Source organism: Elgaria multicarinata, chromosome 5, assembly GCF_023053635.1.
Source record: "Elgaria multicarinata webbii isolate HBS135686 ecotype San Diego chromosome 5, rElgMul1.1.pri, whole genome shotgun sequence".
NCBI classification, from domain to species: domain Eukaryota; kingdom Metazoa; phylum Chordata; class Lepidosauria; order Squamata; family Anguidae; genus Elgaria; species Elgaria multicarinata.
In genome coordinates, this window is record NC_086175.1 from 57,288,410 (window position 1) to 57,316,251 (window position 27,842).

General features: G+C 42.1%; 1 protein-coding gene across 1 annotated transcript in view; it reads left to right on the plus strand.

Moving 5' to 3' along the window:
- Positions 1-944: 944 nt before the first annotated feature.
- The window catches only part of NHS (NHS actin remodeling regulator), a 78,739-nt gene continuing 51,841 nt past the window's right edge, over positions 945-27,842 (plus strand). The window contains exon 1 of the mRNA XM_063126423.1: positions 945-1,031. Coding sequence (XP_062982493.1) covers positions 998-1,031 — 34 coding nt within the window. The 5' untranslated portion in view covers positions 945-997. The remainder of the gene's footprint in view (positions 1,032-27,842) is intronic.

Here is a 27,842-nt window from a genome sequence, read left to right on the forward strand (position 1 = left end):
AGTCCAAATACAGCTGTTTGGCTGCTAACTGGGACACTCTTTAGGGAACACAGCTTGCTTGTTTTAAAACAGCAGTTTCTGCTTGATTCCTGATGAATACTGATGAATATCTGTAAAGCCTTATGTGGCTTGGGACCAGGGTACCGGAAGGGCCAAATTGCCTGTTCACTAAGATCATCCCCAGAGAATCTTCCCTGGGTGCCCTCACCACCCACTGAAGTAGAGCAAGTGGTGACCATTGAGAGCACTTCATTGGTTGTGACATCCCATTTCTAGAACATTCTTCCCCCTATACCCACCACCACCAAAAGAATCTTGCTGGGAATTTTAGTTTTATTCTGCTGGTATTCATCTTTTATTTGTTTAATTATCCGCTGTTACATGTTGCGGTTGTTGTTATATGCTTTTTCCTTTTACCGATTGTGACATGCCAAGAAAGTAGAATACTGAAAGTCTGGCTATAAATCATGTGTAGAAATACATAGTAACAGAAGTGTCTGAAATTTTCTTTGAGTGTACTTCCCTCAGGTAATGTCACTTACCAAGCAGGAAGGGGGGAGCGGCAGTGGGGTGGAGAGAGAGAAACACAGACAAAAAACAGATTCCAGAGATTCTTTCAGGCCGCAAAAGCGTTAACACCTCCCCTCCCCCCTCCACCTCTATGTGAGGGAGAGTGATAGCAGTAGGATTACCGTTCACTACTCTGATTTACCATTCTACTGGACGGTGAAGAGATTAGAAAGACCCAGGACTTGGGCTAAACCATGTGCATGTCTAGAAGGGGAATCTGGAGGGTGTGCAGATGTTCATGCAAAATCTGTGCCGTACGTGTTTCCTGAAGGGATTTCCCTGCAACCCTCTGATCTCCCCCTCACTTCAGCAGGTCAGTTTGCACATATCACTGGGACTCCCGAGACCCAGAGAACAGTATGCAAGAGAGACGAAGCCTGTTGGCTATGGGGAGGTTTTCTTAAGAAGCACAACAAAGTGATCAAACATGGCCCTGGGCTGCTGTCTGCTGAAGAATGCAGGTATATCTATCATCTATCTATCTAACTCTGTGTGTCTGTCCACCCATCTATCTTTTCCTTGTAGAAAAGCTTTCTATTGTAGTTGGTAGATAGGAAGACTGTCTCCTGCCCTTCCTTTATGCAAGAAGACTCCCTTGCTAAGTTAAATTGTTTCCCTGCTTGTTTTAAAGGCCAGAGAATGTGTACATATTATCAGCAACAGGCACAAACCTGATCCAAAAGTTGGGCACACTTTTCTTTTTCTTTTTCCTGTTTCAAAACAGACAAATGTGCCTCTGCCAGTCACTTTTGGGTTTCACTAAACAATGCACTGTGTTTCACTTGAACAGGTACTCCAGATTAAAAATAGTACAATGTGAGGCTGCCCGAGGTTTTGCCCTGTGCTTTGTTCATTGTTACCTGTGAGATACGTGGTGCATTCTACAGGCCTCTCTGCTTCCTGTTTGTTGTGAACTTGTACGTTCAAAACAATTTGCAGTTCAGGGTTAACAGCAGGCCATTAGTGACTGATTAATCAGTTATTGCCGCCGTACAGTAATCGGTTCATAACTCTTGAATGAAAATTATGGAATGAAAATTATGGAATGAAAATGACCATTATGTATTTACATACTGGGTTTGGATTGCTTTTTATTTAAAGAAACACAGAGAGCTGTTCTCTGAGGACAGTTAACTACCTGCTATCAAAACATTCCATTAAAAGAAGAAAACCATTTAGAATGTGACAAAAGAACAGCAGCAACTTAAATAATTAGGAAAAGCTCATAATAATAACAATAATAATAAAAATATTTTCTCCACCTCTGGTTAAATTACAACTAGGAAGTAGCTTGGTCAGTCTTCTTGGACAGAGAGTCCCAATGGGTGAGTACCAATAAAGTGAATCTGAGCCAATCTTATGTGTTAGGGCAGCAGAGGAAAGGGGAAACTGGTGTCTCTCTTATATCCCAATCATGGACTATTCTGGAATTTTTAAGTGCCTTTTAAAATGTTTTTTTTTATTTATTTAAAAGTCAAGTAGGAGGGATAGGAGAGGCAGAACAACTAGCCCTGAATAGAGGAAATGAAATTGTAACTGTTTCTGGGTTAGTTTTTGCTGTATTTACAATGATGGCTCCTGAACCCTTGAGAGGTTGGAGTGAGGTCCTGTTCTCTGAAAGTCTTAGCCACCTGTTTTGAATTCTATCCTTCTTTACCTTGAAGAGTGGGGTGGGGAAATGGAAATTCCCATCTTCTGGAATGTGTCCTGAGAAGATCCAATCCATCAGGTACAAACTGCTAAATGTTCCCTCCCCAGAGACATGAAAGGAAAGCGAGATGGAAGAGCCTGCGTTGAGGGGAAGGCATTGATTCACACGGCTAGAAAGTTGGGAATAGGCGTTTCCCAGCACACAATATTTCTCTGCAACAATAGCAACAGCAGTGCAGATTAGGCAGAAATATATTTGTCAAATGAAAGAGTAAGGAAATGCATAATCCAGATGAAATATACATGGGAAGCAAACATTTTTGCATCAAATACAAGACTCGTTTTTAAAAGAGCAGTATAGCAATTGTTTTGCAAGAAAACATTCATGGAAAGTATATTATAGAGGAGAACTGGAGAGGCTTGATTTGTGCTTTTTAGCATTGATGTTTCTCCATCTCCTATTTATTTGTTTATTTATTTTTAAACATGATATAATTCTCTCAGATAGCAGAAGAGGTATCAAACCTGTGGATGAAATTTATCATGTCAGTCTGCAGGGGGAGGGGGTTCACATGATTTAACGTTTCTCCATACAAAACAATAATAGTTCCTTGCACAGCGTAAATTAGATTTCAGTGATAAAAGATCTTTGTAGCCTTCTTTCTGATATGCTGGTTTTCCATATGGCTGTTGTATGGAAGGACATTCCTTACCTGTAGTCCAATGTCCAAATCAGATGAGACGCCAGATTATTAGTTTCCTGATGGCTTAAAGAAAAGGTTGGGAACAGTGAATTTGATAGGAGCAGCAGAAAAAGGGCGCAGATGTGTCGACACAACACAACAACCCCCATGGTCGAATTAAGCCACAGAGGGCTGTCATATCATGAGAACGAGGTCAATGTTTCATTGATAAAACTATCAATGAAGTAAATAGCAATAGATCTACATTACAATGTCAATGTGTCTTAACTTTCTACACAGTTCTTATAGAATGAATAAGTGTGTTTGCTTTTGAAGCTTGAATCATAACTTTTTGTTCCATGAATGGGAGGAGGTTCCATTCATGAAAGAGTTGCACTCATGAAGGGCACACAGATTTTCACCAGTCTTTACTGTGATTTTTTTTTTCAAATGATAACCATTGAAAAAGTTATCCAAATACAAAAAAAAGTTAACTTGTTTCCTGGTTTAATTTTAATTCCTCCTCTTGGAAAGACATTGAACAATCTTAATTGTTAGTTTAGGGTTGCAAACTGACCAGAAAAACAGGTCCTGTAACAGTGCCTTGAATAGCAGCCTGGTATGCAGAAATCCACAGATGAAATTTTTAGAAGATAAACATTGTCACCTGCTAATGACTGCTGATCAAACTGATATTTAAAAGCACAAGAGCAAAATCCATAAAAAGAAAAGAAAAGAAAAGTTGGCAACCAACGGTGGCAGTGGAACTGTTTTGAAATGACCTTTATTGGATAGCTAGCTGCTTCATTTGAATAAATTTGAATTCTTAATTTGATTTCTAGTCTCATCATAATCTACTTATCTACTATTTTAAAAGTCTCCTCCTAATATAGGGTGACCATATGAAAAGGAGGACAGGGCTCCTGTATCTTTAACAGTTGCATAGAAAAGGGAATTTCAGCAGGTGTCATTTGTATATATGGAGAACCTGGTGAAATTCCCTCTTCATAACCACAGTTAAAGCTGCAGGAGTTATACTAGAGTGACCAGATTTAAAAGATGGCAGCTTTAACTGTGGTGATGAAGAGGAAATTTCCCCAGGGTCCCCATATATCCAAATGACACCTGCTGAACTTCCCTTTTCTATGCAACTGTTAAAGATACAGGAGCCCTGTCCTCCTTTTCATATGGTCACCCTACCTAATAGTTATATATTTGGAAACAGATATTGGAAGTAGTATTTACATTACTGCCAGTGTAGGGTTAGGGTTAGGGCAGTGAATCTGCTACGGGTTTCAGTAAGAACCAGCAGAAGCACCTTGGATAGTTTCTTTAGAATTCTGACTGAAACCCCAAACAGTTACCATTCCATCAGACCACCAGCCTCCACTGGTTACTGCAGAGGATAGAGCTACCAAAAAGGCATCACTTGTTTATCCTCTGCTTTGCCTCAAGAAGCAATTTTTCCCCAGATGTTGCTGAAAGAGTTGCCTTTCTAAAATGCAGCCTGTGTTGGTGAGCTATACAGCAGGTTCAAAAACTGTTTGCTTCCCATCCACCTTGAACAGAATGAATGTTGGGCCCGCCTTTTCCCCTTCCTCTCATGCCAAACCATGCTATGAATCAACCCCTTGAGTTGACCCAGGTGGAAAAGGCACGGCATTTGTAGAATTCTTGCAATGTAAACCTGCTGTTTCTAATTAAGGAAATGTTTCGTTTCAAAGCGCATTAATATTCCTATAGTCTTGAGTGAATTCAAATGGAGAGTTGTTGATATGTAAGTTCAATTGGAATCATGATTTCTCTACCACCAGCACTTTCATGCAGCCTTCCCCAACCTAGTGCCCTCCAGATGCTTTGGACTTCAATTCCCATCAGCCCCAGCCCACATGGCCAATGATCAAGAATGCTGGAAATTGTCACCCAAAACATCTGGAAAGCACTAGGTTGGAGAAGCTAGTTAGGACAGGGGTGGGCAGACTTCAAGCTTGCGGGACCTACTTTGTTTTCTACTATAACGCCAACATCCACCGGTGTAGCCAGATGGAAAAGAGACATGCTTAGAATTGAAGAACGCTGAGCCCAAAAAATTGGTCTCAGTAGTAAAACTAAACTATAAGCACACAGTTCTTCCAAAAATCCACTCTTGGTTAATCGCCCCCCACCCCCAGCTTCCTTTATTTCAGCAGTCATTTTGTTGTTGCTACTGTCAGTGTCAGTTCCAGGTTTTTGAGCAAGATGCCCCCAATGGGTCCCCTCCTTCAATGAGTCTACCTTCTCACCACTGCTACTGCTTGCTTGCTTGCTTGCTTGGCAGGCAGAGAATCAGGCAGCAAGTAGCCAATGGTATCTATGGCTGCTCTTTCTCATCATCACCATTGTCTGGGCCAGAGTGAGAGGCAAGTAAATGAACACTTTGCCATGGTGAAGAGGAGGAGCAACTCCAGGGGCTCTTGTCAGTGGGTCCTTGCTGGGGTGTGGGCCTTTGGCCCATGCTCACCTATGCCTACCATTGATGCCAGCCCTGGGAATCAGAAATCCTTGCCGAGCTACAGCATTTCACCCATAGACCTACCTGTAGACCTTGATCTATCTTCTTCCCACTCCTGGGTCAGGGTGTTTTCATATGGACTGCAGTGCTTATGCCACCAGGTTGCACTCTTGCTGACCCACAGCTGACCTGGTTCATCAACCCTTGGTAAGAAACAGCAGGCTGGTTGTTAAGACCTGTACCAGTAGAGTGGGCTACGACTCAGGTCCAGTTGACCTGGTCAGGACCCACCCAATGGTAAAGAAAACTAAATACCATCAAAGCAAATATCAACCAGCCCCCATCTGCCTTATAGAAGAGAGATAATAGATTATCTTTTCACGTGTATGTTCTTTAACCCTTACTGAATCTTGACGACGCTAAATTATGGATTACTACTTGAGGTCCCTTGCAGCTATCTGGCAATCCTAAAGCAAGCCAGATTATTTGTTCATAATGCTGTGCCAACTGAGTAACAATGCACAGTAGCTCTTGATGCTAGTTCAATATCTCAATCATTGATTCACAATCCCCGCTTTCGAAGAACAAGATGCCGAATTAACATTTGTTTATTTGCTTAATTGCTAGGTAGAGGTTGGGAGATCTTTGCCAATTCCCGAGTACAAATAGATGACTTTTTCTATTTTAAAATAACTTTTCTAGCTTTAACTGACTTTAGAATGCAGGTGTTATAATATAAATCCACCAACCAGGGCCTGCAGCACCAGTGGTGAATAGTAGAAATGTTCATCCATAAATGGAGAAATGAAAAAGAACCGTTAGAATTCCCAAATCATATAACAGTGTTCTTATATGAAGGACAACTATTCTAGAAGAGGATTCCCCCCCCCCACCCAAACCCCTGGTATTGTACTTTCACTCTAGGGCGTAAGTGGCAATCCCAGCTGTGGAGGCTGGTGGCTCCTATGTCGAATACTCTCTAGGCTTCAATCAGAACAAGGCAGAACCCTAAAAACTATCCAAAGTGTGAAGCCCCAAATCCCAGTTTGCACTTCTGTAAACATTTCAGCATTGCGGGGAGAGGGGGGAAATATTCATTTGGCTTTGAAAAATACCAAGAGATTAGCTGGGTTTTCTATTTTGTCTTCCGCTCACGGAGGGTGGATCCATCTGATTTTGGGAATCCCCAGTCCACCCTGCACTGCAGGCCATCCCATTTACAGGGGGCCCTGACTATCAGGCGGCAGGAGGGGCTGCTGTGGGGAAGAGGCAGTCTGCCGGCTCAGTTGCGAACGCCTAAATACGGATTTGACCTTCTTTATTTATTTGCCTTTTTTCGGGCATGGGGTCACTCCAGGAAGTGCCTATATCCCTGGGGAAATGAGATCTGTGTTATATGAGTAAATGGCTTCTGTACCATCCTGTGCATTGTTGTTCTACCATCTGAAAGGATTTGGCATGGGCCCTCTCCTGGAAGTGATTCCATGCCTTGATCCCTGCAGCAATACAATCTGTAAAGCTGTTACACATGAAAATTGCTTCTCTGCTATCACATTGTCTGATATGATGGCTATGCAGTTGTAGACAGCACAAGGCAAAAGGCCCAGGAGAATAAGGTGAAGGAAGTCTATATTCAGCCCCCCCCCCCCAAGCAATTCTCATGTGAATTTCTGCCAGACATCACCCTGGTCACCAGTTCATGATTTACTAGGGTCTAATCCTGACACCTATGCATTGCATCTCTTTTGTTCTCATTGACCTGGTTTGCACGTAACATAGAATCATAGAATAGCAGAGTTGGAAGGGGCCTACAAGGCCATTGAGTCCAACCCCCTTCTCAATGCAGGAATCCACCCTAAAGCATACCTGACAGATGGTTGTCCAGCTGCCTCTTGAATGCCTCTAGTGTGGGAGAGCTATCATGGGTTAATTAACCCACAAATTGCTGGGCATGAGTAGGAGCAAGTGAGCATGCTGTTTTCATCACGCTCCTCAAATCCGCTTTCAATTAACAAGCTATAACACATAGGTTGTTAGCATGACATCTAAACCTAGATGCTCTGGGTTGTTTAGGTTATACAACCCAGAGTCAAACCAACAACAAATCATAGGTTACAGGGCTGGTAATTAAATGTTTGATTGTATATTGTCAAACATTGGATTTGCATGGGAGTTCACACAGGGTATCCCATTAATTAGAAATGATCCAATGCCTGGAAAATGCAATATGTGAATACACCTGATGTCTGTAGTACATGCTGCTGAAATTCAGGTGTTCATTCCAAAGTCCACCACACTGTTGTCAAATTCATTCACAAGTCATGTAGACAAATGTTACATGCTATTGAAATATATCTGCATTCTTGTGAAATTTCAACCCTTCTGCTCCAAACCATCTACATTCACTTGATATTTTAATTTTATTGCACCATCATAGTAAAAACCAAACCATCTGTTTTCTCACAATATTTTAACTATTTCATGCCAAATTCTATTAATTCTCACAGGCAAACCATGCTTTTGAGAAGCATCCAGGCAGCTTAAAACTCGAAGATCCATTATACAGTGCAACTGCAAGCAAAGCATGCATACATAAAATCATCTTTATGGCCTTTACGCAAAGCAAGGACTTGATTCTGTTGAATGGATCAATGCTCAATCACAGTATACTGAAATCTGAGTAGATAGTTTAATTTTCCATTGAAATTCACTCTCAGGTTCAAGTTAGGGAAGCTGAACTGTAAAACTGAATTCTTCCAGGGAGTTTCTCACATACCTAGAAATGCTAGAGAATTTTTTTATGCATTCTGAAAATGTTTATTTTAGATTTACATGTGAAGCACTGCCTCTAGTCTAATTTTATGAATACATAGTATTGGGTCCTAAGGTTTCCCTCCTCTGGCGGAAGGAGTCTCCCGACAGCAGGACGCCTTCTGTTATGTTAAGAGGAAAAATTCTTTCAACAGAAGCGAGGGATCTTTGGGTCCAACCTATTGAGCCGTGTGAAATAAAAGCCAAGCAGTCTGCTAGTAACTTTATTTACTCTGTTTGACTTAGTGGGAATAAAGAACCTGGCTTAATGAGAGTAACATTTGTCGAAAAAGTATTTCTTTTGTTTCAGATGAACTTGGCAATATGGGTTTTGATTAAAGATGGCATTGGCTCTTGCAATTGATCTACTCTTGGGTTCCTGCTTGGTTGGTTCCTGATGCATGCCTTCAGTGAGACGCGAGAAGCTCGTAGGATGGGGGGCAAGGGTTAGGGTTGATCTTGTCTTTAAGAAGCAATTTCATGATCTTGTCTTTAAGAAGCAATTTCTCCGTTGCTCTGAAGACCAAAATGTCAAACCCTGGAAAGAGGAAGGGAACAAATGCCTTGGCGAGCAGGGGGAGGGGGCAGAGGGCTCCGTGGAAACATTTTCCTCTCCTCTTGCTTGATTGCATCCACAACTGGTCAACAGGAAATTGTGATTTACATTTTCAGTGCACAGTAATTACTCTCATAGTCAACACCCTGCCTCTGTCTAAAACTAACCATGGATGGCCTCTAGCTATTAACTGCAATCACTACCCTCTTGATGGCCTCTCGGGTAATTTAGAGGTAGGCAATTAATTCTGAAATAAGAATGTGCCTGGGAACCTACACCTGGATAAACTCAGCTCAAATGGGCTTTCATGTTAAAAGTCTTTTAAAACCGAAATGAGCAGGGCTGGGTGGGAAAGGGGGTATTTTTCCGTGGAGGTGGCCGGCTCCAATGTCAGTGGAGCAGTAAACCCAATCCAGGTTTCAGTCAAAACCAGTGAGAACTCTAAAGGAGCTATTCAAGTTGTTCTGACTGAAACCCAGAATGGATTTGCTTTCCCGCTGACATCGGAGCCATAAGCCTCCACTGGTATTTTATTTTTGCTTTCCTTTTATGTTATACATATGCGCGCGCACACACACACACACACACACCTTGGTTTCCTGACTGTAAACAGGAAATAGTTGACCAAACAAAGGATTATATGCGATGTAACCAATACCCCTTTTCTAATTTGCACGTCAAATTCTAGTCTTCATTTACTAGGGCAATTACTCGATTTGTGCCTTACGTATAACCAAACCTAAAGTTTGCGCTTTTCTTTTTCACTTGTAATCTCAGTTAGAAATAAATTGGGAATTAATGTCAACAGATCTCATGGAGAGCAGGCCGGTTGGGCCCTCAATAGAAGGGAACAGTTGGCAAGCTCAGTTTATCCTGCCACTGTGGCACTGCAATGGGAGAAAGGGTAATTCTCCTGTTTGCATAACTGTGAAAGCCAAAGAAATCTTTTTACAGAATCTGGCAATTTTATCAATAATCTATATATAGTCTCTCCCGCCCCCTTTATTTTCTGACAGTCATATTCTTAGGTCCCACCATATAGATTAATTGAAAGAATGCAATTGGACTTTATGAATAATTTCCCATTGGCTGGAAAAGATGGGAGGGGGAATAGTTCTTCCTCCCTTATTCAAGACCTACAATACACAGGTAGTAGAATGGCCTTCATTAAGCCTTTCCAGCAATTTGAAGATGAACGATAAGCATGTGCTTATGGTAAGATCCTTTCCCATTCAAGCCTTTGGAATGTAGTGGTAGTTAATTCAAATAAACAAAATTTTAAGAAATTGCATCATTTACAGCCTTCTCCAATCTGGTAATCTACAGATGTGTTTGATTACAGCTACCATCGTCCCCAGCTATATGTGGCCCAACTCTTCTGAATGGCACCAGTTTGGGGAAGACTGCATTAATAATTTGAGAGATGGCACTGATCGTGTAAATCAGGGGTGGCCCTGCAGAATCTTTTGTCCTACAGCTCCCATGATCCCTCACCATACAATTTTCTGGCTAGGGCTGATGGGAGTTGTAGACCAAAACATTTGGAAGCATACAAATTGACCAACCCTGGTATAAACAAAGACAATTAGTCAGTGAATGGGGAGGTGCTGATGGTACTCATAAAAGACTTTGTTCAATACCTTCACAAAGGGACCACCTTTCCCTAACCTAGTACCCCCGATGTGCTGAACTATAATTCCCATCATTCCCAGTTAGCCCTGTCATGCTGGCTGGTGATGATGGGAGTTGTGGACCAATGCATCTGGAGGGCACCAAGTTGAAGACGATTGGACCCTTTGTGAAGCTGTTGCCATTGGTCTCTTTCATGACACCAATGCTTACTGCTTTCATAGACAGAATACATCATTTGTGTCCTTTATCTATTGCCATCTAGTGGCTCTTAGGCAGGTACTGCAGACGAGGTAAAACAATTTTGACTAAAAACTATCATAGTAATACCTATCTGGGACAAATGCTAAAAGAGTGTGACATAACGGTTAGAGCATTGGACTCAGGAGATCCAGGTTCAAGTCTCCACGCAGCCATGAAGCGCACTCACTGGATGACTTTGGCCCTGTCACTGTTGTTGTGAAGATAAAATCGAAAGAAGGAACACCATGTAAATTGCCTTGAGTAAAAAATGTATTAATAAAAATAAACAAATTAATAAATAAAATTAAACCATATAAAGTAGCTGTCATTCATTGGTCCCAGTAAAAGAATTACCTTGGATTTTGGATTTTTCTAATGGACTAACCTACCTACAATGTTTGTCTGCTTTAGAGAAAACAGTTGTAAATTACAACTGTTGTAATAACAATTGGCAAACTACACTGCAAAAGCTGAAGGGCCAGTCTTTTAGCCAAAAATATGGGGCAGGTCTTTAGCAAAGGCCCCCAAGTTAATCATTTACAAGTTAATATGAAATAGACCAAAGCATTGGAACTCTGTTATTCATTAAAAGGCAAACTATTAGGAAGTACTATCTTGAAAAATAGCCCAGCTGTGGAACCCCACAGTTATACTATGCTATATAAAAAGCAGTAGGTGCACAATTGAATTGACAATAAGGCTTATTTGAAACTTCAAAGAAGTAGCAATGCTCTGTTTCTGCAAATCAAATTACTGTAATAATTTCCAATGAGGGCATAGATTAGAATTTCTGCCAAAGTGTCTATTATAGAATAGAGATACCTTATGACTGCATTTGTGTCTGTCTTACAGTACTTTAAGCAACGTGCTGAACTGAGAGCATCCCAGCTGCTGCTTATTTTTCCAGAGCAGAATGTAATAGAATCATAGAATCATAGAATAGCAGAGTTGGAAGGGCCTACAAGGCCATCGAGTCCAACCCCCTGCTCAATACAGGAATCCACCCTAAAGCATCCCTGACAGATGGTTGTCCAGCTGCCTCTTGAATGCCTCTAGCGTGGGAGAGCCCACAACCTCCCTAGGTAGCTGATTCCATTGTTGTACTGCTCTAACAGTCAGGAAGTTTTTCCTGATGTCCAGCTGGAATCTGGCTTCCTTTAACTTGAGCCCGTTATTCCGTGTCCTGCACTCTGGGAGGATCGAGAAGAGATCCTGGCCCTCCTCTGTGTGACAACCTTTTAAGTATTTGAACAGTGCTCTCATGTCTCCCCTCAATCTTCTCTTCTCCAGGCTAAACATGCCCAGTTCTTTCAGTCTCTCTTTATAGGGCTTTGTTTCCAGACCCCTGATCATCCTGGTTGCCCTCCTCTGAACACGCTCCAGCTTGTCTGCGTCCTTCTTGAATTGTGGAGCCCAGAACTGGACGCAATACTCTAGATGAGGCCTAACCAGGGCCAAACAGAGAGGAACCAGTACCTCACGTGATTTGGAAGCTATACTTCTATTAATGCAGCCCAGAATAGCATTTCCCTTTCTTGCAGTCCTATCGCACTGTTGGCTCATGTTCAGCTTGCGATCTACAACAATTCCAAGATCCTTCTCATTTGTAGTATTGCTGAGCCAAGTATCCCCCATCTTGTAACTGTGCCTTTGGTTTCTATTTCCTAAATGTAGAACTTGGCATTTATCCCTATTAAATTTCATCCTGTTGTTTTCAGCCCAGCACTCCAGCCTATCAAGATCACTTTGAAGTTTGTTTCTGTCTTCCAAGGTATTATCTATCCCACCCAATTTTGTGTCATCTGCAAATTTGATCAGCGTTCCCTGCACCTCCTCGTCCAAATCATTAATAAAAATGTTGAAGAGCATTGGGCCCAGGACTGAGCCCTGCGGTACCCCACTCGTTGCCTCTCCCCAGTTTGAGAAGGTTCCATTGATAAGTACTCTTTGAGTCCGATTCTGTAGCCAACTGTGAATCCACCTAATAGTTGTTCCATCTAGCCCACTTTTAGCTAGTTTGTTAATCAGAATGTCATGTGGTACTTTGTCAAAAGCTTTGCTGAAGTCAAGATATATGACGCCCATAGCATTCCCACAGTCCACAAGGGAGGTTACCTTATCAAAAAATGAGATCAAATTAGTCTGACCACACTTGTTCTTGACAAATCCATGTTGGCTTCTAGTGATCACTGCATTGATTTCAAGGTGTTTACAGATTGACTTCTTTATAATCTGCTCCAGAATTTTCCCAGGGATGGATGTCAGACTGACTGGTCTGTAGTTCCCAGGTTCCTCCTTTTTGCCCTTTTTGAAGATAGGGACAACGTTAGCCCTCCTCCAGTCGTCTGGCACCTCACCCGTCTTCCATGATTTTGCAAAGATAATAGACAAAGGTTCTGAGAGTTCTTCCGCTAGCTCCTTCATTACTCTAGGATGCAGTTCAGTGGGCCCTGGAGATTTGAACTCATTCAAGGAAATTAGGTGTTCTTTGACCATTTGTTTATCAATCTCAAACTGTAATCCTGCCCCCTCAACTTCTGCTTCACTTTTTCCAGGGGGGTCATAGACCCGCTTTTGGGAGAAGACTGAGGCAAAGTAGGAATTGAGCACTTCAGCCTTTTCTTTGTCATCTGTTATCAATTTGCCATCCTCATTAAGCAGTTGAACCACCATTTCTTTCCTCTGTCTTTTACTACTCACATATCTGAAGAAAGCCTTTTTATTGCTTTTAGCATCCCTAGCTAATTTTTTTTATTTTATTTTTTAAACACACGAATATTCAATTTAATTATAAAGAGAAGACAACAGCAAGCCAACTTGCATTACATTCTTCCCCATTTCGGACAAGTTACATTGTTCTCCACAATGTTATATAAAGGCAAACTACATGTTAAAACAGGGATGAGGGTCCAGAATTATTTTGAAACAGTACCATTGTCATTCAGAACTAAAAGCTGCCTCTTTTCATTGCCTATGAACTCAATGGGCTTCTCGTATAATCCACATGTAAGTCCATAGTCCATATCCACATGACTTACAGGATTTTTTCAGATAACAGTAAAATTGTATTTTGGAGAAAAAACTTGGGATAGAAATAGAAAGTTGCTTGCATTTGTTTTTTCAAAAAATATATAATGGTGACACTAGAGGCGCTCGTGTATGCCACAGCACAGACCGACATGCTGTTGGTGGCAAGAAGGGAAAGGTGGCACCCAGATTATAGAACTCTCTAATTTGAGAGATCTGTCTTGGCTTTCATTTATGATTTTTCACTGGTAGGTGAAGACTGTTTCATTATGCAAGCATTTGATTTGCCTTCAGTTTGATCTCTCTTTTAGTTTCCCACTGTGTGTGTTGGTGATAATTCTGCTGTTATTTCATTCTTTTGTTATATTATTATTATTTTATTGGGCAGCAATTGTAGTGGTTTTCTACTGATTTTTTAAAAAATACTGTAAGCCACCTTTGCTCTTGGTGTGAAAATGTAGGGTAAATGTCCTGAAGTAAGTAACTAGTAATAATAATAATAATAATAATAATAATAATAATAATAATAATAGTAATTTTACACCTGTCTCCAAACAAGTTTTTTGAGGGGAGGGGAAGACTTGGATATGCTAAATTCACTTAGCATGAAAAATCCATGTCGTCTCATCCAACATCCATATAGGTCCAGAAAAGAGCAGACGTGTAAGCTCAATGCAGCTTTATTTCTCCTCTTTCTATTATATGCTGATGTAAGCCAGTCCAATATCAAATCTGACCATTTAACTAAACACAAAATATAATAGATAGAATACTGTGTACAGTTCTGATCACTGCACCTCAACAAAAAAGTATTGTTGACCTGGAAAGGGTACAGAAAAATGCAAAATGGGGACTGGAGCAATTGGGGCTCTTTAACTTAAAGGTGAATAAGTGGTGACATGATAGAAGTGTATAAAGTTATGCATGGTTTAGAGGTAGTTTCTCACTTTTGATGTATTTTTTAAAAATTGTATGCTCCTCAGAATCCTTTTGGGCATTCCTTATTTGCTGTTTGCGATTCCCTTGTGCCAGTTTGTGTTACTTTTAGTTCTCGTTTGGGCAAGACTTCCATTTTCTGAAGAAAGCCATATTATCTTTGTGCTTCCTTCCCTCTTCTGGTCTGACACAGTAGAAGGCAGCCCCAGGGACCATAGAATTATCCTGTGGTCCTTTTCGCCTGTAATAACAACGCAGAGTATAGGTTGAGTATGGGTTGTCATTAAATCACGAGTTGTTGTTGAATCATGAGTTCTCATTATATGCAAACTGTGCACTATGGTTTAACTATGGGTTCATTAACCATGAACAACCCAGGAAGAGAACCCATGGTTTGGTGTTGAGTTGTGAACTCTGAGTAACAACAACCTACGATTCAGCAGCAACCCATACTCAACCCATTCTCTAGATTGTCATTACATGTGAAATAAGTCTGTAAGTGGCTTTAAACAAGATATGATTTCTTAGCCAGACCCCTAACCCCATTGTGGATAATACTGGCCTGCTTTACAAGGTTATTGTAAGAATTACTGAAAAATATATGGTAGTATCTTGAACATTTAGGTAAACTGCTTAATAAATTCTAAGCATGATTCAAACATTCAAGTAACAGATTTTTCCCTTCAGAAGTCTCTGAAGAGTGGATTATTTTAATTTAAGACTCTAAGGGAGGAACCCCTCAAACCAATGAAAAGATTATAGAAATAATAAGGGGGAAATATATATCAACTAGAACAACTTCAGTATAAACTGAGACTCTCTTTGTAAGCAGGGTAGCAATTAACAAATTGTATTAACAAGTGGTATGGCCTTAAATAAACAACCAGCCATTTAATACACAAAAAGAAAGAAAGAAAAGAGTTGTTATTGTTGTTGACAGCTGTGCTGTTTTCAGAGTTCTGGATATTTCATTAAGCCAATGTTAACTGTGTTTCAGTCTTACACTTGGGCTTGGAAAACACCATGGAAAAACCCCTCAAAATATGCAGACTTCATACTGGCATTTGTCACCATAAGCCGCTCCCTCCAACTTGATGCCCTCCAGATGTAATTGACCACAACTCTCACTTTCCCCAGCTGTCTTGGGATGATAGGAATTGTATTCCAACACATCTGAAGGGCATCATGATGGGGAAGGCTGCCACAGAGTCTAGGGCAGTTTCCAAAACGTCTGATATCTGAAAGGCACATTTCACTTATATGATCAGAAACATACACATTTTCTTGCTCTGCTCCCAGAACACTGGGTGTACATCCTCTTTACAACAACAGAATAATAGAATAAAGATTACCTCCCAATATCCCCCCACTCCCACTGTTTTGCCCAATTCAGGGCAAAATCCCTAGACGTGTAGGACTGCAACACCAGCTGGGTGAAGCTCAATGGAGCTGACATCCAAAACATCTGGATGGGACCTGGCCTGATCTGTCAATCAGGACTCAAGAATGGGAAAGTCCAAAGTATCAGCATTGTTCTCAAGAACCTTCATCTCTCCTTTGGGCACTGGAAGCTGGTGTCTCTGATGTCAGTGGAGTATGGGATCCTCTATGGGTTTCAATCAGAACTCTAAGGGATCTATCCAAGCTGCTAAACCCAATTTGTGCCTAGGTTTCATCACCTTGGATAGCTCCTTTAGAGTTCTAGTTGGTTCTGACTGAAATCCAGAGTGGATTCCCAGCCCCACTGAATTGTAGCCAACAGTCTCCACTGCCCTTGGGATGATGTCACTGGCCATCTATGGGCAGACAGAGAGGAGGATCAGTGTTGCCTCCCTGTCTCGAGGGGCTTATACAAATGGATGTATCAGTGATTGTTGCCTAAACTGTGCAGGCTTATTTTTTCAAGGCTCATTTTAGCTCCTCTTATGGCACATTGTTTGGAAATTACTGATTAAAGAGGAGAAGACAGTAAAAAGCTCCAATGTGACAATATGGTTTTGTTTAAACTTTCTGTATTGACAGCTTTCACTAGATGCAAAAATAAAACTCTACACATAAATATCAAGACAACGCAGGGATTTTTGATGGGTATAAAACATGATTAATTTGAAAAAAAATCTATGTATTACTCTCTTGTTATATCATGCAAACATTCAAATGGAATAAAATGGAAATGATGAATCATTGTGTGTTTCACAACCAGTCTTAATACCTTTGAAGGAATGGTGGTAAGGTTGGGCAACTTGCGGCCTGTGGTCAGTTATCTTGTGGGGGTGCTTGAGAGCATACTTGCCAATATGTAATATACAAAAGCAAGCCATCTCGTGAGCTTCCTTCTCCATTCCAAGGAAGCACCTTTTGAGACATTCACTCTAGTGCAACTAGTATTCCCCCAAGCCTGATCCTCAAGTCTTACTGTGGCTCTCTGACAACAGCTGTCATCTTCGATGAATAAGCCTGTCCCAGTAAGGGATGTGGCAGTGATGGTGGTGGTTTTCAATCCATAATGGGAGTGTAAAACAAAGCAGGAGAGTTGATAGATGCCACAGGCACATAACTGACAGAGCCAGGGAGCAATGTGGGGGTGGGTCTTAAGTAACTGGTTGTGTCCTTAGTACTTAATTGAGCACATCTCAGGCCTTAGCTAGACCTAAGGTTTATCCCGGGGTTGTCCTTGCCTGCTCCCAGGATCCCCTGTGTGTCATTTACATGAACAGGGATGACCCTGGGACAATTCCGGGATAAACCTTAGGTCTAGCTAAGGCCTCAGTCTGCCTGTTTGTCCCTATATGCCTCCCTTTTTCCCTTTCTATTTTTCCTGCAACTGCTTCAGTCTGATTTTTTTTCTATGTCTCTTGCTTATTACTCATACACTTTCTCATAGAGTTCTTAGCCCTATAATTTGTTTTGAAATTAAAACTGAAATTCTTTGCCCTTGTATCACTCACAGTTCTTCTTCTGCTTCTACATGCAAGGGGGAGTGTATGCAGGCACCCTTAACCCTTAGCTAATTGGCATGCTGAACTCCTGTAGGTTGCAGAGTTGGAAAGCAAAGGGAAAACAGCCATCTGCAAGGTTACAAATACACTAGAATTATTTTGTCAAAAAGTGGAGACCTTTTTATGGCCTCTTCCATTGACACAGTCCACATTAAATTGGGGAGAGACGGAAGAATCTCCCAGTGGATATTTATTCATTCATTTGTGCATTTAGGCAGATGTTGATAACTGCAGTATAAATAGCCTATAGCTGGATCTAGTGGGAATCCCTTTGGTGTTAGTGGAAGTTCCATTTTGCATGGTTGCCATTGACGTGTGGCTATTCTCTCTAGAATAGTGTGTGGGGGGGTATGGAGATGCCTCTCTCAGACCACTTTTAACCCTCTTAAAAAGTAGAATTCTATTGCCGAGGCCAGCTGCTTCCATAGATGAAAGAGGTAGCAAAATGTCTTGGACTGGCCTTAAATGGCACTGAACGCTGCAGGACTGATCTTAGATTAAACACACTGAGAGTAAACACTGCACAGTTTCCAGCTCTAGTTTCTAGCTTCGCCTTGTACATCCGCTTCTTGATGCTTGTATCTGTGGGCCAAACTACATATGTGAGGCAACTGTGTGTTATGTTAAATGTGCACCTGCCCTGTTCACAAGCAAGGGTGTGGGGTGGGATCTGCTGTTTACCCCCAAAAGGACCCTGTTGGTGAGGGGAATGAACCTCACCCCTCCTCAACCTTACTTCACTGTGTCTGCTGCGAAGTAAGCAGTTTCCATCCAACCTAGTTCAAATACCAGAAGGGAGCCTGGCATGGAGAGAATGGATTAAAACTATGGAATGGGATAAGGTGTTTCTCTCCTCCCTCACGCACTAATTTCTGACTTAAAAGTAAACTCACACACACACTTAATATATGAATGGAACAAACATGTGCTTATCATATAGAAGGTTGCCCTGTATGTCCAGTGTGGACTTGAGGTAAACAAAAACAAGTGCAGCCGTTGGTGCTGTCCCCCACGTATTACTAAGGATGCAATTTCCCCCTCGCATCAAAATGAGTCTTCCTGTCAGAAAGACAAACATGGAACAGCCCAGAGCAGTGGGATTAGCATTTATTTGTGTACAGCACAAGCTCTCTTTTTCAGTTGCAAAGCTAAACTGGTCTTAGCTCAAGATGACATTTTCCTCATACATTTTCAAGGTTGGAGTCAAGGCATGGTAAGACAAGGACGAGCCTAGTCTTTTGGAGAATATTGACTGTAGGCCTTGGGTGAAAGATGTTTCCTGGGGATGCTGGGCTATTCCCTTAAGAGCTATAAAAGCTGGAGAAAGAATGTTTTTAAACACCCAATCAATATTTTACAAGGAAGCAGCATAAAGGTTTTAGGGCTGGAGGAATTACGTCACTGTGTGTGAGAGTGAAAGAGACAGACAAACTGTAGCTACTGCGTTTTGGATGAGCCTTCTATGCAAGAATAGCCTGAATAAAACAAAAGTTCGTAATGATTGGACTCGAACAGCCATCCTTGACTGGCTACCTTCCAGATGTGTTGGACTACAACTCCCATCATGCCTGATAGCAGCTGTAGTCCAACACATCTATTATTATTATTATTTATTTATATAGCACCATCAGTGTACATGGTGCTGTACAGAGTAAAGCAGTAAATAGCAAGACCCTGCCGCATAGGCTTACAATCAGGGTTGAGGGGGAAGGCTGCACTACAACATGTAAGCTACATAGCAAAGGCACTGCCAAATGGAGAAACACAACCCTTCCCATATTCTCCTGTTCTCCATCATTGTCTTCCTGTTCTCATTTGGCACTTTGTGCTTGTTGAAGTACACAGAATGGGTGGGGGTGGGGGTAGAGACTTGCAAACTAGGGAGATGGAAAGCAGGTCTTAAGGGGGCGTTGACTAGAATGAAAGACTGATTCAACCTGAATTCTTCTGGACAAAGTAAGCTGCCCCATATAGAAAAACATGGTGTTGCATGGCACACCCCTGCATGGGTGACCATTGTCACCTTGGCACATGCTCCACTCCTTAGTGTCCTCCACAACCAGCTAGTTCAAAGCTTTGGCGCACTGAACACGGAGGTCTGCAAAGAGGCTTGTAAGCTGAACGCACTCGGTCCGCTCCCATGACCATGAACTGTGTGCCTTATCAGGACTCTTGATCACAGCAACTATGTAAGTGTGTCTTGCCTCAAGCACTTATGAGTCCCTTTGCAGACCATCTCATTGAACACCTGAAGGTCTCTGAGTTAGCCGCCATGTTTGGGGGTGGGGTGTGCATGGTCTCACACACACATCCTGTCCCCAATTTGACTGCAACCGTGTAGCCCCTTGCAGGATGCCTGGAGCAGAACAAGCTGTCCTGGGAGATTCTAAAGAAGATTTTCTCTGGTTGTGTGTCTATGGGGGGGGGGGGGATTCTGGGTATATTTATCTGAATTTTTATAATTGTTCCTTCCGTCTTTCCTCAATAAAAAAAAAATCTTCAAAGCAAATATTTTTGACTTTCATTAGCATTTTTATTCCAATTTCAAAGTTTCATAGAAGTGTTTTTGGTGGGTAGATAATTTTTTTTTAAAAAAACTATATATAATGGAGCTACTTATAATTATAATGGCTTAAGAAAAGCTAATAACCTTTGTGTAAGCTCCACCTAAAGTACTAGGACTTATTTCTGTGTGGAGATTCAGCTGTATTTTTATTAGCAATTGCTTTATTTATTTATTTATTTATTTATTTTTAGCAATCCCTTTGCTCACAACTCAAAAGCCCTTATTTCTACTGTTTGTTAATCAGTAAGCTTGAATACAGGAACAGTGTAAGAATTACAATTTCCTGTCATTTGCTCTTGTAGGTGAAGGAATGCCCTTCAATGGGCAAAAGGATACAGGGCTATCACACAGAATCTGCTATATGAACACATGCACATTCCTTTACATGTGAATAGCTGTACAAGTGTACAGATCAGCAATCTGACTGCAGTGTGCATAGACTGCACACATGTAGATCGCTGCATGTGAATAATTGCACGTCAGCCTATAGTGAGGCCAGGATGTGTGCAAGCACACTCGCCTCATACCCAAGCACTGACACATCCCCGGTTACCTCACAGACCATCATAGGGGGTTTGTAAGTGCAACGGCCTGTTTAGGGCTTTGTAAGCAAGTTCAGTTGAAAATACAGAGTTCCTGCAATCGGGACTCCTACCTTATCAAACATCTATACTGACTTGTGTGCTCAGTGCGTAAAGACATAGCCAAGGGCACAGGGATGTTTGTGGTCCGGGCTATTTGTGTGTGCTCCCTACTTTTATTATCCTTGTTGCAGGCGCTGTGTGAGTGTACAGATTGACAATCTGTGTACGCATGCACACAGACTGTGAGTGTGTTGGATGCAACACTCTAATTATGAAGTACACAAGTAACACCCCACAACCACTACGCCATACTTTACCATTGCTTCAACAGTTCTGATGGTTATATATTTTATATCTCAGGTTTCCTCCAAGGAGTCCAAAGTCACATATATGATATTTCTCTTCTTCTGCATTTTATTCTCAGAACAACCCTGTGAGGTAGGTTAGGCTGAGAGCCTGAGTCTGACCCAAATCTGCCCTGCGAGCTTCATGGCAGACTGGGGAGTAGAACCCAGGTCTCAGTAGTACCAGACCAACATTCTAGCACTACATTAGAACAATATTATTTGCCAACCATGATTTTTTTAAAGGACTCTTCACCATGTGCAGTTTTGAATTTTAAACTCACTTAAATCATAGCACCATCCTGACTGACTACAGGAATAAAATTGAGTTTTGCTACCCTAATACCCTCAACCACCTGCTACTCTCTCGGTGTTCATTTGGAAACCCTGTGCAGGGCTGGCCCCACCATTAGGCAGAAGAAAGCAGTCACCTCAGGCAGCAGATGCTGGGAGTTGGCAGCAAGATTTTGGAGGAGAGACTGTATGCCAGGCAGCCTGCTCTGCACCCCCTAAGTGAGCCTGCTGCCTTCAGGTGCAGTGGAGGATGCTGTCCCATAAACAATGTTGCTGACAGATTCATCTGCCAGTGCCATTGGATTTTGTACTTGAATTGTCAGGGCGCCCCATCTTGTTCTTCAGCAGGCAGCAAAACGTCTTGGGCCAGCCCTGACCCTCTGGGCTATGAGGCCCTGGTCTTTGGCCCCAAGGTCCAACCCTAGCTGCACTACTGCGTACAGAAAGGACCAGGAAAGACTCTTGCCTGAAACCCTGGGGGCCACTACAGGTCAGGGTAGGCTATCTTTACCCAATGCCGTGCCCTCCAGATGTTTTGGAAAACAACTCCCACTATTCCTGACCATTGGCCATGTTGGCTAGGGCTGATGGGAGTTGAAGTCCAAAACATCTGGACGGCACCAGGTTAGGGAAGGCTGGTGTAGACAATACTGAGCTAGATGAACTAATGGCCTGATTCAGTATCAGTGTCCTTATGGCAATAACATGAAGAACTTTGCCAGAGTTTCCCTTAGAGTCAGTGGACTCTGAAGCCTTGAAAGAAACAAAGGCAGAGAATCCAGCTTTCTGCATCTCCTCCTACTGTTAAAGGGAGAGCTCACATCCACAGCAACTGAGCTGAGGTGTCTGTTCTCTTGGAGTTCCCATGTTCAAGAGAAGTGGGGAACATGGAATTAGAAGCCCTTTGGTCTGTCTTCTTACCTTCCCACTGTAAGGGGAAGATGTGCGCACAGTTGGATCTTCTCCACCTGCAACAAAAACAGCAGCAGCAGTGAGGGAGCAAGGAAAGAGTTAAAAAGGAGAGATCTGCAATCAAACTGAAGTGAGTGGAAAGGAGGAGTGGGGGCAGACCGTCAGTAATTAGTTGCAAGGCTGCTGGTATATCTATATCTATCTTACAGTGCGCAGAGCAAATCAGTTAAATTACTTCCCTTGAAATGCCTGCATTTTCCATAGAAATCTCTCCCAGTGCAATGCCAGGTTTCTGTTTGCAAAGTTAATTTACAGGCAGGGAGCCAGGTTGGTAATCTACACTACGGAGGCATTGAATGTACATCCTAAGAGAGCTTTGCACAGGCTGAGGTTATACATACACGTATAGAGATTCCCCTTCCCTCTCAGTGATACAGCTGCTGCTGCTGCTGCTGCTGTCAACGCCGCTGCTGCTTCTGGTTCTGTGCTCCTGCTGCTGCTGCTGCTGCTGCTGCTGCTGTTAGCAGGAGAAGGAATGAGAGAGGATGCGAATCAAGTAGCTGTCCTCCATTAGGCCACTGAGACTTATCCAGGATGTTTAGTGCTGCCTCCTGGCCACATCGGGGATGGGCAATTCCCAATACAGGCTCCAGCATTACCCGAGGAGAAAATACACAGGTATGGCGTGGGGGGGGGGAGGGGTGCCCATGGCAACAAACAGGCCAGCTCTGTATGCAGCAGGCCTTGCTTTATGGCTGGCCTGTGCTGCTGCTGAGTTTGTGGCTGCAGACAGGGTGCCATTGCTAGCTAGCTACTTTGCAGTGAATCAGGAATGGAATTATTTTTAGAAAGGTCCACTACAGTAATTCTGGAGAATGAAGATTTAGGAGAGCACAGGGGGCCTACACAGTATTTCAGCTGTATGCTAGGAAGCGGGGGTGGGTGGGTTGTTTTTTGGATTTTGTTTTTTGCCAGCCAAAGGCTTCTGCTGCAACATCTTCTCAGCAGATAAGATGGGCAGGGAATGCTAAACGCAGCTACAGAACCATGAAGATCATCTGCATATTCCAGAGGAATGTTCTGGATGGATCCAGGCATTGCTTGCACTCGATACGTCTCTGCACAGCTTGTGGGAGCAAAAATTTCAATCTGGCTTTAAAAAGCGTAACTGTGAGATGCCCTGCACTTCAGGTTATAAAATCCAAGCAATGTTATGTCAGGCCAGAGTCTTTGTGTAAAACTGCAGGGATTCAGATTTCTGCCTCACTTGACTTCAATAGATGACCTCACCGTAGGTATCTCCCATTCAGAATTATTTTTTCCACTACCACAGTAGAGTTGGAATCATGTTCTGATGATGTAATATTCGGAGGAGGAGAGTGGAGGGGGGGGATTGCAGTCTTGACGCAACAAGGCTACCAAAAAAAAAAAAAAACTACCTGAAGGATCCCTCTTATTTAGGAAAGGAGACCCCCACCCCTGCCCCCTTCTGCCAAAAGCTAGAATCCACAAGATGTCGTTTTCTCTCACTGCTTCTCCCAACAGTGAAAAATGCAGGGCTCTGCAATGTTTGTACATAATGAGGATGGAACAATTAGGATTTCTTAAGGGACCTGTGGATGTTATGGGGCCTTTTGACAGTGCAATTTTAGCCAAGATGCTGCAGTAAACTTAAAGAAAAGCAACTCTTGTATTGCACTGACATGAACTGGAATGGTCAAATGCAGAACCCGGAACTTAGGACAGCCCTGTTTCATTGGCCAACTTGGGATGATAAGAGTAGCCACTTCAGCTCTTTTTTTCTCTCCTTTTTCTTTTTTTTGGCAAGTGAATGGGGGTGAGGACTAGGAAAGGGATGAGATGATCAGCAGTGACGTCATTTTTAACTCATTCCTTACACAGCTGGGGAATGAAGTTAAAAGGAAAAGCTGCAATCTCTGAGTGACTCTTAAGCATTGGCTGGAGAATCTAAATGACCGGGAATTCCCCCAATGGTAATAACATTTTCTTTCCTATATAAACCACTCCTTGTGATCCTTTATTGTGGCTAAATCAAATGCCATTTTTTTAAAAAAAAAGCTAATGTGACTTTGATGGCATTGCTTGCTTGTGGCTTTTTTTATTGCATTGCACTGTATTTTAAGTTTTATCTTAGTAATAGTAGTAGTAGTAGTAGTTGGTATTTTCTGTGTGATTCTCTGCCATTGCTGGAAGAGCTTAGTATGCAGCATTTATGCTTACTAGCAGAAGATATGGAGATGCAGATGCTGCCAGGTACTGAGAGATCTCTGGCATGGGAACAGGGCTGGACTTTGCAAATTGCAGATAGAAGGGAAAGTATTTTGGATATTAAAAGCACAAAGGAATGGCATTAATTTTGCTTTTTGTAAAAAATCAAAAAATCAAATCAGGTGTCATCAATAAGAGAGAAAAATGCAAAATGTTTCTAATCATTACAAAGAACAATTATAATAATTGGTATTAATGCTATTTATGCTGGCCCTTTTCCTCTGAGCCCATTCCCCCCCCCCCCGGCTTCCTATCATAAATGGGTTTCAAAGGTGAGGCTGTCCTTTGGCCATTCAGTCACATACCAGGTATTTCTGTATGCTGATATCTAGAAGCATAGATAAAATGAAATATTCAATGGTTGAATTGTTTGTTAAGGTAGCTATTTTTAAAATGCCATACAGGATAGAATGATTGAGCTAAGATGGTGGGCAGTTCACTAAGAGATGGTGATATTTCCAGTACTTTTGCTGGTTTGGGTGATTCTTCATTATTGGTGATTTATATTTTACATTATTTGGACTGATACAAGGACTTCTGCCTGTCTATAAGCTTGGTTCTGAGGAAGAACAAGTATTTGAATTCTATCTACTACACTTGCCGAGGGGTATACGTGTTTGCCTCTTATTCTGCAAAGCCACAGAGCTCACTAACAGAACACAGCTGGAATTTTCATTGTTGCTTACTAGGAACTCCTGATATATCAGTTACATAAAATGCTATTCAATTTATGTTGACAGCAGCAGGTAAGAAGTTAGGAAGGGTGTCCCCCGCCCCCACCCTGCCTTCCCAGGAATGCAAAAGGCACAGACAAAAATTCTGAGAACAGTAAGAAATTGTGACAATGATCATGATTGACAAATACCCTCTAGCTATTCAGGGTACAAAATATTGGGAAGGGTTATGAAATTCAGTGCAACCAGTAAACATGCACATCGTAAGGGCTGGCTTTGCAGTGATTATGATAATGTTAGTGCTGGTGCCACAGTAAACTCTTCCTTCTGCAGTATGGTGCATTGTACAACAGGGAGTGGATGCCCCCTAATCGCTCTCTTCTCGTATCCTCAATTGCCCTTGGAAGATAAAACAATATTTTTGGATCGTCAGCTCACAGTTTAGCTTTCAGATTCTAAAATCCCTATTAGATCCAGGCACATGCTTAGTCATTGTTGGTGACTATAAGAGAAACAATGAGGAAGGGTGGGAGGGAGTATGGTTGTGTGATGGTTCAAAGGCAGAGGGCAGAATAAGGGAAGGGAAGGAAGGAAGAAAGGGTTCAATGGGTTTGGGAGACACCTGCTCCTTTAATGCTAGGTTGATTTTCTTTTTGCATAAGTTGTTTTAACTTCCATGTGATTTTTATGCTTGCATTACATTGCATTTATAAATTAGGTAATGTATGTAAATTCAGTTATCTAATTTATGTTATAAAAGTGTGGCAAACATGATGGATGTGGCAGATGGAATGATTAATCTAGTTGTAATGGAGGAGTATTGTAAACCTTAAATAAAGTTTTCTCACAACTGTGGGTTTTTCTACACGAGGCATTTATCATGTCCTCACATTCCCTATTCACAGATGTTTATGGGTTCTTTAGATGACATTGCAATCCTCCAGTTTCACTTCTGTGTCCAATCAGCACTTTCTGTGAGTCTTTTTAGAGCAAGGAAAATGCTGCATCTAATTGTGAAAGCGAAAGAAAGCGTGATTTCCTCTTATGTGTTTCCACTATACCACAGTGCTACCTAGAGGTTTTGTAGAGGAAAAGCAGGAAAGGAAATGCTCCTTATGTAGTGCTCAGAACTCAGTTCTGTGACACCAAAAGCCTCATGCAGAAAAGCTCCAAAGCACTCTGTAGCCACATGTAAGGTGCAGGATGATTTTAAAGTAGGAAGCTGCCTTATACCAAGTCAGGTCATTGGTCCACATGGTTCAGTATTGTCTAAATTGACTAGCAGTAGCATTCCAGGATGTCAGACTGGGGCCTTTCCTAGCCTTATCTAGAGATGTTGGGGACTGAACCGTGCAAAGCATGAGCTCTACCATTGAGCTACAACCCTTCATGCAGCTATGGCTGCTTGCCCTGAATTTCATTTCAGGGTTGCCAGCAGGACTTTCTGGTTGGTAATACTTTCCTCATGTAGAAGGGGAAGAACCAAGGGGTGCGGTTCAGGTTCCATGGATGCTCCTCTGAATTCTGTTCCCCACTCCTACACAGCCCACAATGGGTTCAAATAATGTATTGGGTCCAGTACGCTCAGCATGAAGAATATCCATCACTGATAGTAGTGTGATTCTTGCTACTCATGTTATTTTTAGCAATGATGTTACAAGTACACTAGACTTGTTTTTTTCATGATTCTGTTGACAAAAATGATCAGATATGGAGGGGAGGGGATGTGAGTGTGTGTGTACTGGGTATGGCTGATATAGGTTGCTGCTGTAAATGGCTGTTGGAGCAACAATGTGACACATATAGAATCAGAGAATCATAGAGTGGGAAGAGGCCATTGAGGCCATTCAGTCCAAAAGGATCCATGACAAATGGCTGTCCCTTCTTTGCTTGGATAACTCCAGCGATGGAAATCCCACTGCTTCCCTAGGAAGTTGGTTCCATTGTCTGATTGGTCTTCCATTAGGGGAAAAAGGCCAGCACATGAAAAAGAAACAGGAAACCAACTCGTAGGATGTGTCCATTGGAAGCGAAGAGTAATCTCAACTCAGTATCTTGAAAGTAGAAAGTAATTCCAGGTCAAAGCTGGACACTGCGTATTTAGTATACCTTAAGTCAGAGTTGGAGAATCTAAGGCACAGAGGCCAAATTCGGTCTTCCTGGGGTCCCAGTCCTGCCCTCCAGGGTTCCCCAGAAAGGCCCACTCCTTTACCCAGCCCCACCTTTCTCCAACCAGAGGCATTCCTGGGTTGTTAATTGAAAACGTAAGTGATGAACAGGCAGGAGTCAGCGTGCTCACTTTCCCCCCTGCCAAATCCTCAGTTAAACAACCCAGAACTGGCTGTGACATGTGAACTGGATTAGAATTTGGTGGTAGCCTACTTCAGTGTGCAGCCATAAAGAAGGCAAATTGCATGTTAGGCATTATTAGAAAAGGAATTGAGAATAAAACTGCCAGTATTATACGGCCCTTATTCAAATATATGGTGCAACCACACGTAAAATACTGTTTATAGTTTTGGTCACCACACCTAAAAAAAGATATTATAGAGCTGGAAAAAGTGCAGAAAAGGGCAACTAAAAT